General features: G+C 44.0%; 1 protein-coding gene across 6 annotated transcripts in view; it reads right to left on the reverse strand.

Annotated features, from left to right (window-relative positions):
- Nucleotides 1-12,672, reverse strand: part of NEURL1 (neuralized E3 ubiquitin protein ligase 1) — a 556,453-nt gene that overhangs the window by 96,624 nt on the left and 447,157 nt on the right. For all 6 annotated transcript variants that reach the window (XM_063961991.1, XM_063961985.1, XM_063961990.1 and 3 more), the window contains one exon: nt 9,019-9,340. In XM_063961991.1, coding sequence (XP_063818061.1) covers nt 9,019-9,340 — 322 coding nt within the window. The remainder of the gene's footprint in view (nt 1-9,018; nt 9,341-12,672) is intronic.

Raw genomic sequence — 12,672 nt, forward strand, 5'->3', positions numbered from 1 at the left:
AAGCTAGGAGTAGGTCTGGAGCTACTCAGAAACTGCACAATCTTTTTTTGTAGCAGCGCTGCGATCCTTTCGTTCGCACTTCTGCTAAGCTAAGATACACTCCCAGAGGGCGGCGGCTTAGCATTTGCACGGCTGCTAAAAGCAGCTAGCGAGCGAACAACTCGGAATCAGGGCCATTGTTCATCGTACGTAGTGTGCACACTGGGCAATATAACAAACGATAGCACTCAGAAAGGTGAAAATGAGCGATATCCTTTAAAATATTGCCTAGTGTGTACGCACCATTATAAAAATATAAAAGGGAAAGTTTACTAAGATGGGAGTTCTATTTAAGATGGGATGTTGCCCATAGCAACCAATCAGATTCCAGGTATTATCTTCTAGAAGGAGCTAGATAAATGAGAAGTAGAATCTGATTGGTTGCTGTGGGCAACATTCCATCTTAAATTGAACTCCCATCTTAGTAAATTTATCACAGTGTCTTTGGTTATGTCAGGTATATTATTTCGCTTGGCGATGCATATGGTGTGCTGTGTGTTAATATCCGATTGAGGGTTTTTTAAATAGCAGAAATAATTGTACAACATATCTGAAGTGATAGCTTCCAGATTTCAAGCTATAAGAGTGTTTCTTGCATCATATTTGAATATGCAGTTGTGCAATATAGCCTGTGTAAGTAATAAGCGTGGCAAAATGTTTCTTTCAAAGAGCCTGTTTAACTTTGTTTGTTATTTTATTAAAGTACTGTAATAAACTGTGAAGGTTTGGCAACAATATAGATTTCTATAATCCCCTAGGGTACATTGGTATAATAACTAAACAGAGCCACCTTAATAAAGAAACCTTGATCCACCAGGACAGAGGGACTATTATAAGACTTCCGAATAATAAACCTTGTGTTGGAAAAGTTCTAAAGATGTTATCACATGCGTACTATGTTTGCAAGCACTTTTCCGTCTAGAAAACCTGTAGCATTGAAAGCACTAAATTGCACCCACGGTGACAGGTTGACAGTGGGGGTTAACACTCCTTTGGCATATGGGTGCATTTGAACTTGAAAGAGGGTGCATGCATCATTTTCTGATCTTAACCTCTACAGGGATGGGCGTTTCCACCTTTAACCTCACCTTTAACCTGTCAAAATAGGACAAGTAACATTTATTAAGGGGTTTGAAACTGGTACTTTTCTAATTGGAACAGTGCTCATGTATAGCGTGCCTTTGTGACAATACAAAAACAGAGCTCCTACCACCGTCACTTTGTTTCCTAGGAAACCAAGAGACCTCTTGTATAATTAAGTTCAATCTGCATTTCATTTTATCTTAACATCTTCTGTATCAAATACACTAAATGAAGAAAAGAAATATTCTCAACAATCCTACTTTTTGCCCATGATCTAAGCCTACACAAAGTTTTAAACATTAACCAGCACTCACCACAGTCAGCGGGACAAGTGTCGTGTGACAAAGGCTTGATCAAACCCACCTGTTCTATCCAGCAATAATTAATATTCCCCATTTATGTCCTTTGCTATTAATTTTATTTTTGTAAAAGCGTTTAACTCTTACAGGAAGGTTTACAGGTAGCCTTGCTTTACTACGATTAAACTTGAAGTTATTCACAGTTACCTATAGCCAAATAATAACCTGTATTACAGTTATGGAGCACTTATACTTCATTCATTGTTTGGCACATCTATTTATTAAGAACACTGTAGCAGGAACTTATTAAAATAAGAATTTACTTACCGATAATTCTATTTCTCGGAGTCCGTAGTGGATGCTGGGGTTCCTGAAAGGACCATGGGGAATAGCGGCTCCGCAGGAGACAGGGCACAAAAAGTAAAGCTTTAGGATAAGGTGGTGTGCACTGGCTCCTCCCCCTATGACCCTCCTCCAAGCCTCAGTTAGGATACTGTGCCCGGACGAGCGTACACAATAAGGAAGGATTTATGAATCCCGGGTAAGACTCATACCAGCCACACCAATCACACTGTACAACCTGTGATCTGAACCCAGTTAACAGTATGATAACAGCGGAGCCTCTGAAAGATGGCTCACAACAATAATAACCCGATTTTTGTAACTATGTACAAGTATTGCAGATAATCCGCACTTGGGATGGGCGCCCAGCATCCACTACGGACTCCGAGAAATAGAATTATCGGTAAGTAAATTCTTATTTTCTCTATCGTCCTAGTGGATGCTGGGGTTCCTGAAAGGACCATGGGGATTATACCAAAGCTCCCAAACGGGCGGGAGAGTGCGGATGACTCTGCAGCACCGAATGAGAGAACTCCAGGTCCTCCTTAGCCAGGTTATCAAATTTGTAGGATTTTACAAACGTGTTTGCCCCTGACTAAATAGCCGCTCGGCAAAGTTGTAAAGCCGAGACCCCTCGGGCAGCCGCCCAAGATGAGCCCACCTTCCTTGTGGAATGGGCATTTACATATTTTGGCTGTGGCAGGCCTGCCACAGAATGTGCAAGCTGAATTGTATTACACATCCAACTAGCAAAAGTCTGCTTAGAAGCAAGAGCACCCAGTTTGTTGGGTGCATACAGGATAACAGCAAGTCAGTTTTCCTGACTCCAGCCGTCCTGGAACCTATATTTTCAGGGCCCTGACCACATCTAGCAACTTGGAGTCCTCCAAGTCCCTAGTAGGCGCAAGACACCACAATAAGCTGGTTCAGGTGAAACACTGACACCACCTTAGGGAGAGAACTGGGGACGAGTCCGCAGCTCTGCCCTGTCCGAATGGACAAACAGATATGGGCTTTTTTGAGAAAAAAACCACCAATTTGACACTCGCCTGGTCCAGGCCAGGTCCAAGAGCATGTTCACTTTTCATGTGAGATGCTTCAAATCCACAGATTTGACTGGTTTTAAACCAATGTGTTTTGAGGAATCCCAGAACTACGTTGAGATCCCACAGTGCCACTGGAGGCACAAAAGGGGGTTGTATATGCAATACTCCCTTGACAAACTTCTGGACTTCAGGAACTGAAGCCAATTCTTTCTGGAAGAAAAATCGACAGGGCCGAAATTTGAACCTTAATGGACCCCAATTTGAGGCCCATAGACACTCCTGTTTGCAGGAAATGCAGGAATCGACCGAGTTGAAATTTCTTCGTGGGGCCTTCCTGGCCTCACACCACGCAACATATTTTCGCCACATGTGGTGATAATGTTGTGCGGTCACCTCCTTTCTGGCTTTGACCAGGGTAGGAATGACCTCTTCCTGAATGCCTTTTCCCTTAGGATCCGGCGTTCCACCGCCATGCCGTCAAACGCAGCTGCGGTAAGTCTTGGAACAGACATGGTACTTGCTGAAACAAGTCCCTTCTTAGCGGCAGAGGCCATAAGTCCTCTGTGAGCATCTCTTGAAGTTCCGGGTACCAAGTCCTTCTTGGCCAATCCGGAGCCATGAGTATGGTTCTTACTCCTCTACGTCTTATAATTCTCAGTACCTTAGGTATGAAAAGCAGAGGATGGAACACATACACCGACTGGTACACCCACGGTGTTACCAGAACGTCCACAGCTATTGCCTGAGGGTCTCTTAACCTGGCGCAATACCTGTCCCGTTTTTTGTTCAGACGGGACGCCATCATGTCCACCTTTGGTAATTCCCAACGGTTTACAATCATGTGGAAAACTTCCCCATGAAGTTCCCACTCTGCCGGGTGGAGGTCGTGCCTACTGAGGAAGTCTGCTTCCCAGTTTCCATTCCCGGAATGAAACACTGCTGACAGTGCTATCACATGATTTTCCGCCCAGCGAAAAGTCCTTGCAGTTTTTGCCACTGCCCTCCTGCTTCTTGTGCCGCCCTGTCTATTTACGTGGGCGACTGCCGTGATGTTTTATCCCACTGGATCAATACCGGCTGACCTTGAAGCAGAGGTCTTGCTAAGCTTAGAGCATTATAAATTTACCCTTAGCTATATTTATGTGGAGAAAAGTCTCCAGACTTGATCACACTCCCTGGAAATTTTTTCCTTGTGTGACTGCTCCCCAGCCTCTCGGGCTGGCCTCCGTGGTCACCAACATCCAAAACTGAATGCCGAATCTGCGGCCCTCTAGAAGATGAGCACTCTGTAACCACCACAGGAGAGACACCCTTGTCCTTGGATATAGGGTTATCCGCTGATGCATCTGAAGATGCGATCCGGACCATTTGTCCAGCAGATCCCACTGAAAAGTTCTTGCATGAAATCTGCCGACTGGAATTGCTTCGAAGGAAGTCACCATTTTTTTACCATGGCCCTTGTGCAATGATGCACTGATTTTAGGAGGTTCCTGACTAGCTCGGATAACTCCCTGGCTTTCTCTTCCGGGAGAAACACCTTTTTCTGGACTGTGTCCAGAATCATCCCTAAGCACAGGAGACTTGTTGTCGGGATCAGCTGCGATTTTGGAATATTTAGAATCCACCCCTGCTGTTGTAACAGTATCCGAGATAGTGCTACTCCGACCTCCAACTGTTCCCTGGACTTTGCCCTTATCAGGAGATCGTCCAAGTAAGGGATAATTAAGACGCCTTTTCTTCGAAGAAGAACCATCATTTCGGCCATTACCTTGGTAAAGACCCGGGGTGCCGTGGACAATCCAAACGGCAGCGTCTGAAACTGATAGTGACAGTTCTGTACCACGAACCTGAGGTACCCTTAGTGATAAGGGCAAATTTGGGACATGGAGGTAAGCATCCCTGATGTCTCGGGACACCATATAGTCCCCTTCTTCCCGGTTCGTTATCACTGCTCTGAGTGACTCCATCTTGATTTGAACCTTTGTAAGTGTTCAAATTTTTTTAGATTTAGAATAGGTCTCACCTAGCCTTCTGGCTTCAGTACCACAATATAGTGTGGAATAATACCCCTTTTCTTGTTGTAGGAGGGGTAATTTAATTATCACCTGCTGGGAATACAGCTCGTGAATTGTTTCCCATACTGCCTCCTTGTCGGAGGGAGACCTTGGTAAAGCAGACTTCAGGAGCCTGCGCAGGGGAAACGTCTCGACATTCCAATCTGTACCCTTGGGATACTACTTGTAGGATCCAGGGGTCCTGTACGGTCTCAGCGTCATGCTGAGAGCTTGTCAGAAGCGGTGGAACGCTTCTGTTCCTGGGAATGGGCTGCCTGCTGCAGTCTTCTTCCCTTTCCTCTATCCCTGGGCAGATATGACTCTTATAGGGACGAAAGGACTGAAGCTGAAAAGACGGTGTCTTTTTCTGCAGAGATGTGACTTAGGGTAAAAAACGGTGGATTTTCCAGCAGTTGCCGTGGCCACCAGGTCCGATGGACCGACCCCAAATAACTCCTCTTCCTTTATACGGCAATACACCTTTGTGCCGTTTGGAATCTGCATCACCTGACCACTGTCGTGTCCATAAACATCTTCTGGCAGATATGGACATCGCACTTACTCTTGATGCCAGAGGGCAAATATCCCTCTGTGCATCTCGCATATATAGAAATGCATCCTTTAAATGCTCTATAGTCAATAAAATACTGTACCTGTCAAGGGTATCAATATTTTTAGTCAGGGAATCCGACCAAGCCACCCCAGCTCTGCACATCCAGGCTGAGGCGATCGCTGGTCGCAGTATAACACCAGTATGTGTGTATATACTTTTTATGATATTTTCCAGCCTCCTGTCAGCTGGCTCCTTGAGGACGGCCCTATCTATAGACGGTACCGCCACTTGTTCTGATAAGCGTGTGAGCGCCTTATCCACCCTAAGGGGTGTTTCCCAACGCGCCCTAACTTCTGGCGGGAAAGGGTATACCGCCCATATTTTCTATCGGGGGGAACCCACGCATCATCACACACTTCATTTAATTTATCTGATTCAGGAAAAACTACGGTAGTTTTTTCACATCCCACATAATACCCTCTTTTGTGGTACTTGTAGTATCAGAAATATGTAACACCTCCTTCATTGCCCTTAACGTGTGGCCCTAATAAGGAATACGTTTGTTTATTCACCGTCGACACTGGATTCAGTGTCCCTGTCTGTGTCTGTGTCGACCGACTAAAGTAAACGGGCGTTTTAAAACCCCTGACGGTGTTTTTGAGACGTCTGGACCGGTACTAATTGTTTGTCGGCCGTCTCATGTCGTCAACCGACCTTGCCGCGTGTTGACATTATCACGTAATTCCCTAAATAAGCCATCCATTCCGGTGTCGACTCCCTAGAGAGTGACATCACCATTTCAGGCAATTGCTCCGCCTCCTCACCAACATCGTCCTCATACATGTCGACACACACGTACCGACACACAGCACACACACAGGGAATGCTCTGATAGAGGACAGGACCCCACTAGCCCTTTGGAGAGACAGAGGGAGAGTTTGCCAGCACACACCAAAAACGCTATAATTATATAGGGACAACCTTATATAAGTGTTTTCCCTTATAGCATCTTTTTTTATATATTTCTAACGCCAAATTAGTGCCCCCCCTCTCTGTTTTAACCCTGTTTCTGTAGTGCAGTGCAGGGGAGAGCCTGGGAGCCTTCCCTCCAGCCTTTCTGTGAGGGAAAATGGCGCTGTGTGCTGAGGAGATAGGCCCCGCCCCTTTTTCGGCGGCCTCGTCTCCCGCTCTTAACGGATTCTGGCAGGGGTTAAATATCTCCATATAGCCCCCGGAGGCTATATGTGAGGTATTTTTAGCCAAAAATAGGTTTTCATTGCCTCCCAGGGCGCCCCCCTTCCAGCGCCCTGCACCCTCAGTGACTGCCGTGTGAAGTGTGCTGAGAGGAAATGGCGCACAGCTGCAGTGCTGTGCGCTACCTTAAGAAGACTGAGGAGTCTTCATGCCGCCGATTCTGGACCTTCTTCTTGTTTCAGCATCTGCAAGGGGGCCGGCGGCGAGGCTCCGGTGACCATCCAGGCTGTACCTGTGATCGTCCCTCTGGAGCTAATGTCCAGTAGCCAAAGAAGCCAATCCATCCTGCACGCAGGTGAGTTCACTTCTTCTCCCCTAAGTCCCTCGTTGCAGTGATCCTGTTGCCAGCAGGACTCACTGTAAAATAAAAAACCTAAGCTAAACTTTTCTAAGCAGCTCTTTAGGAGAGCCACCTAGATTGCACCCTTCTCGGCCGGGCACAAAAATCTAACTGAGGCTTGGAGGAGGGTCATAGGGGGAGGAGCCAGTGCACACCACCTGATCCTAAAGCTTTACTTTTTGTGCCCTGTCTCCTGCGGAGCCGCTATTCCCCATGGTCCTTTCAGGAACCCCAGCATCCACTAGGACGATAGAGAAATAAGGTTTAACATTCACACTAACATTATAACACATTAATTAAAATGTTAAGTAAAATGAGTTACATTTAAATAAAAATAAGAAAAATAGAACAAAATAGTTGCTTAAAATTGCTTATCTCTGCGGTGGAAATATGGATAATAACCCCTATCGGATTGGTGTCCAGGCAAAAGATACACAGGCTTTGAGCTATAAATCACATTATAAGTATAATTCAGGTGCTTCCAGTCTGATGTTACCAGAAACAGGCCTGCTTGAATGCAAACAAGCTTGTGTGGCCTCCTTTCATACCACTTTCCTTGCAATAAGGACATAGGGCCTAATTCAGAGTTGATCGCAGCAGCAAATTTGTTAGCAGTTGGGCAAAACCATGTGCACTGCAGGGGGGACAGATATAACATGTGAAGAGAGAGTTAGATTTGGGTGGGGTGTATTCAAACTGAAATCTAAATTGCAGTGTAAAAATAAAGCAGCCAGTATTTACCCTGCACAGAAACTAAATAACCCACCCAAATCTAACTCTCTCTGCAAATGTTATATCTGCCCCCCCTGCAGTGCACATGGTTTTGCCCAATTGCTAACAAACTTGCTGCTGCGATCATCTCAGAATTACCCCCATATTTTCTTACCTGAATGTCATACAGAGATAATTTACATCCACACAACATGTCATTAAGTTTTTTTCATGGACATTATTGCAAGCGTTAAGAGATTACAAAAGGGGCTCCCTGCATTTACGACCCCCATCATGTTGCATAGCCTGTGCGGTGTTATCACCACGTAGACTGACCTCACATAGCATCTCAGGCAAACACAGAAAATTATTTTCAAAAGAAACAGGAAATTATATCAGCTCTGCTTTTCAACAGAATTCAATCCAAGTTGAATTATGAAGTTTAGATTTAGTTTTACATAATATTAAATCATGGTCCTATTACCTTGATAATTACACAATGTTAGAACACTCACAGTGCATTTATATTTTTGCCACTGTTTTCATGATACAATATAGTTATCTAGAGTAGGGACATGGGAGCTCTCTAGTGTCGGGATCCGGTCTGAAGATCGACAGTGTCTAGGTCGACAATGTTTTGGTTGACCACTATAGGTCGACAGTCACTAGGTCGACATGGATGGAAGGTCGACAGGGTTTCTAGGTCGACATGTGCTAGGTCGACAAGTCTAAAGGTCGACATGAGTTTTTCACATTTTTTTTATTTTTTTATTTTTTCATACTTAACGATCCACGTGGACTACGATTGGAACGGTAAAGTGTGCCGAGCGAAGCGGTAGCAGAGCGAAGGCACCATGCCCGAAGCATGGCGAGCGAAGCGAGCCATGCGAGGGGACGCGGTGCACTAATTTGGGATCCCGGTCACTCTACGAAGAAAACGACACAAAAAAAAAAAGATTTCCTCATGTCGACCTTTAGACCTGTCGACCTAGCACATGTCGACCTAGAAACCCTGTCGACCTTCCATCCATGTCGACCTAGTGACTGTCGACCTATAGTGGTCGACCTAAACATTGTCGACCTAGATACTGTCGATAAAACGAACCACACCCTCTAGTGTCATCTTTGTTCTGGGCCCACTAATGTCTTATAGTGACTCTGTCACTGAGGAGTAATATAACCTTATTATTGATGAACTACAAAACAATAGAAGTTTAACTATAACAACACATACATACAGAACAATATTTATTGTCAAATCTGTATTAAATAGCAATATACTGTAAACTGTGCTTACCTAGTAATTCTACACCTCGTGTCAGCCCATAGACGTCGATCAATGCCCAAAGTGGTTCCGTGGTTCGTACTCCACTGAAGAACAACATTGCACCAGAGTCATTGACGCGATAAAACACTCGACCCTTTTTATCCACCCAAAAGGCTATGATGTTTCCTTCATTTGCAAACTCTTCCGGCAATGCTTTTGCCCAGAATCCACTCTGAGAAACGAGGTCAGGACAAGCATACTTCGGTAACGTGTCGGGGTTAATCCTTGAAGGATCTTTGGAAGTGAAGCCAAGTCGGAGAGCTCCACTCCAACAACATTGCTTTTTACTGATCTGCAAAAGATACATAAAGTAGGGCGTAATAAGATAATGTAAACAGAACTTGTTATTGGCTATGTTACTTTGGCAATATTTGGAGACATTTTCATATGCAATTGTCTATACTTAATATTTTCAGGTTGCGAAAAGAAATAATCGACTTCACATCAGCCACCTTGCCCTCCTCCCATTCCCCCGCTAATGCACAATGCAGTAAGGGACCAGTACCATGATAATACAATTCACTAATCACGCCTTACAGCACCTACCACCTTGAACCCACTCCGGGATCTTTAGAGGGATCTCCTTGAAAAGTCAGCAATATATATATATATATATATATATATATATATATATATAATATTATAATAGTTGTTTGTTTTTTTTTTTTTGGGGGGGGGGGTTAAAGTATGGAGCTTGTGGGATGCTCATTAGTGGCCAATGTAGAGTTTAAAGTAAAGATGATGCATTTGCTTAGGAGACAGGATGTGTCTACAAACCTGCTTTTTCATGCCAGTATTTCCAGTTGCACTAGTCCTAATATACACTGACACTTAAATCTAGTGGCATTTGGAACAAATATGAAAAATCATCAGTAACTCCAAAATGTGTGTCCTGTTCGTGCAGGTGCAAAATATACGTCTGTAGCTATTGTATTTCAAGATCCATGTATCCATGTACCTCCCAGTATTATACTACGACTGCCCCTGTGTGCATGCGCATTGCATCAGTGCTGCACCATATGTACAAGCATCAGGTCGCCATGCATGTTGACACAATAGCAATGACGACATACAACATATTCACATGCTCAGCATGTCAACAGCGACCATGCCATCATTCATGTCTACATGGATGCTATGTCGACATGACAGAATGTCGACCTAATGTCCCTGGTGGCCCAGCAGTTACTTACCTGGTCCCAGCAACTGCAGGGGCTACAGAGTCTTGTACCAAATGCAGGTGGTGCTGTAACCAGTGTTTCCGGCAGTGACCTATACCGAGCGGTGGATTGAGGCGCGTTTTCTTTGCATATTGCTATCACTAGCCCTCCCCCTCCTCTAGTGCCTAACCTTAACCCGCCCAATTGCAGCCCAACCCTAGCCTCCAGCCGCAGTCTAACCCTAACCGTTGACATTTCACAGGGCGACAATTCAGTTATCGACACTCTGAGGATGCTGACATGGTCCCTACTGACATGTTGCTCCATGCTGATATTCTAGTGTTAACATTATAAAAGTCAATATGGTCACTGTTGACCATGTTACTGGATCCCCATGCCATACATGGTATCCGTTTGGCAGGTTGACCCTACTTTGGTTGACAGTCACTAGATCAACCACTATTGGTCGACACTGACATGGTCGACATGAACAAATGGTCGACACGTTGTTTTTTACATTTTTAACTCTTTCATACTTTACCATCCATGTGGACTACGATTAGGAATAGTAACCTGTGCCCAGTGCAGCGGCAGCGGAACGAGGACGCGGTACACTAATTGGGGTTCCTGGTCATGTTACGGAAAAAATTACACCAAAAACAGTTAAAAAATCCATGTCGACCTTTCCATGCGTTGACCTGTCCCGTGTCGACCATTTTCAAATGACTATAGACTTTAACATAGTCGACTATTCATACCAGAACCGCCCTACATTGCTAGTTAAATTCAAACCAGCAGCAGCAGAGAGGAAGACTCGTGAGTAATCTCCAAATCAAACTCGCTCCATTTTGCCTGTCTTTCAAGGAGCCCACAATATTGCTAGTGGTACTGTATGGTGCATATGCAGGTTCCATAGCCAAATTTCAATATGTCCTCACCTCATGTCCCTTCCCCCATATGCACTCACTACAGCACAACAGGGAACACTTTTGTGTGCCCAGTGAAGGCCTCCTCTGTCCTTTTGGGAGCAAAGTAGGGGCACAAAGTTGGTGGAGCTGGATACACCCCATTTGCCCAATATAGTTCCACCCCTGGTCTGGATACAACAAATCGGAATGAAGCTCAGATTATTTCATTTTTTTAAGTGCCGTTGCTCATACGTGTTATAAAATAAGGGCAAATGTAGCGTAAAAGTCTACTCACTGTGTATTTATTATGTAAAATATTCTACGATATTATGTACAGCAATTTAGTGACAACATCTACTCTTGAAATTTGGTTTATTTGTGTAGGATAACCAGCCAAGACAAAGATTTTGCATATAATTGGACTTGACAGACTACAGCCGCAATCATCCTGGCTGGTCCAGATATGCTTGTTCTACCCGTAACCTTTCTTTCTCTTGAACTGGAGGAAGTCAGGCGTGAAGTTTCAGAACTGTGAGCTGTCTGAGAGTGCAGTTTCTCTCACAAAATTAATTGTGTACACAATTTTTTCCCTCCCTTGCAGATTTTTAAAAAACAATAAAGGCCAGATGTATTTTCTTTCCTCGTGCCAATTTAGAAAAGTTAATTAGCATATCCCAAGCTAGACTGACAAGAGAAAGCTGCCAGAATATTTTTGGCGCTAAAGGTAATGGACTTGGAGGCTCGGTAATGGCATGATGCTGTGTCATTCTAGATGGAGGTACAGTATAAGAACACAAGATGGTCAGCGCTGAAGGAAGAAGTCATTCTGAGCAAGATTCTCCAAGCTTATACAGGTTGTAGAAGAAGAAAATATGTGCAACAGAGAGGACAAATTATACCCCAGGCTATAGGACATGATCTATTTCAAGATTTTATGCATGTTTTGTCTTCTGTGTAGTACCTTCAATGTACTTATAATTTACTACATTACAGCTACTCAGCATTTGCCTCAGCATACCTGTAAGCATGTTCCACCATCCATTCACAATCATATACCTGTAAGCATGTCCCGCCATCCATTCACAATCATATACCTGTAAGCATGTCCCACCATCCATTCACAATCATATACCTGAAAGCATGTCCTGCCATCCATTCACAATCATATACCTGTAAGCATGTCCCACCATCCATTCACAATCATATACCTGAAAGCATGTCCTGCCATCCATTCACAATCATATACCTGTAAGCATGTTCCGCCATCCATTCACAATCATATACCTGTAAGCATGTCCCACCATCCATTCACAATCATATGCAAAAATATGCAAAAAGGAAATAAGAGCGGCTAAAGTAAAAACTGAAAATCTAGTAGCAAAGGAAAGCAAAGCTAATCCCAAAAAATGATTTAAATACATTAATAGCAAGAGATTAAAGAAGGAGAGTATAGGCCCTTTAAAAGACAAGTTGGGAGTCTTAAGCAAAAATGATAATGACATAGCGGAGACAATAAATGAGTTTTTTTCAACAGTATTTACTAGAGAGGACCCAAT

This window comes from Pseudophryne corroboree, chromosome 3 (genome assembly GCF_028390025.1).
Source record: "Pseudophryne corroboree isolate aPseCor3 chromosome 3, aPseCor3.hap2, whole genome shotgun sequence".
Taxonomy (NCBI): domain Eukaryota; kingdom Metazoa; phylum Chordata; class Amphibia; order Anura; family Myobatrachidae; genus Pseudophryne; species Pseudophryne corroboree.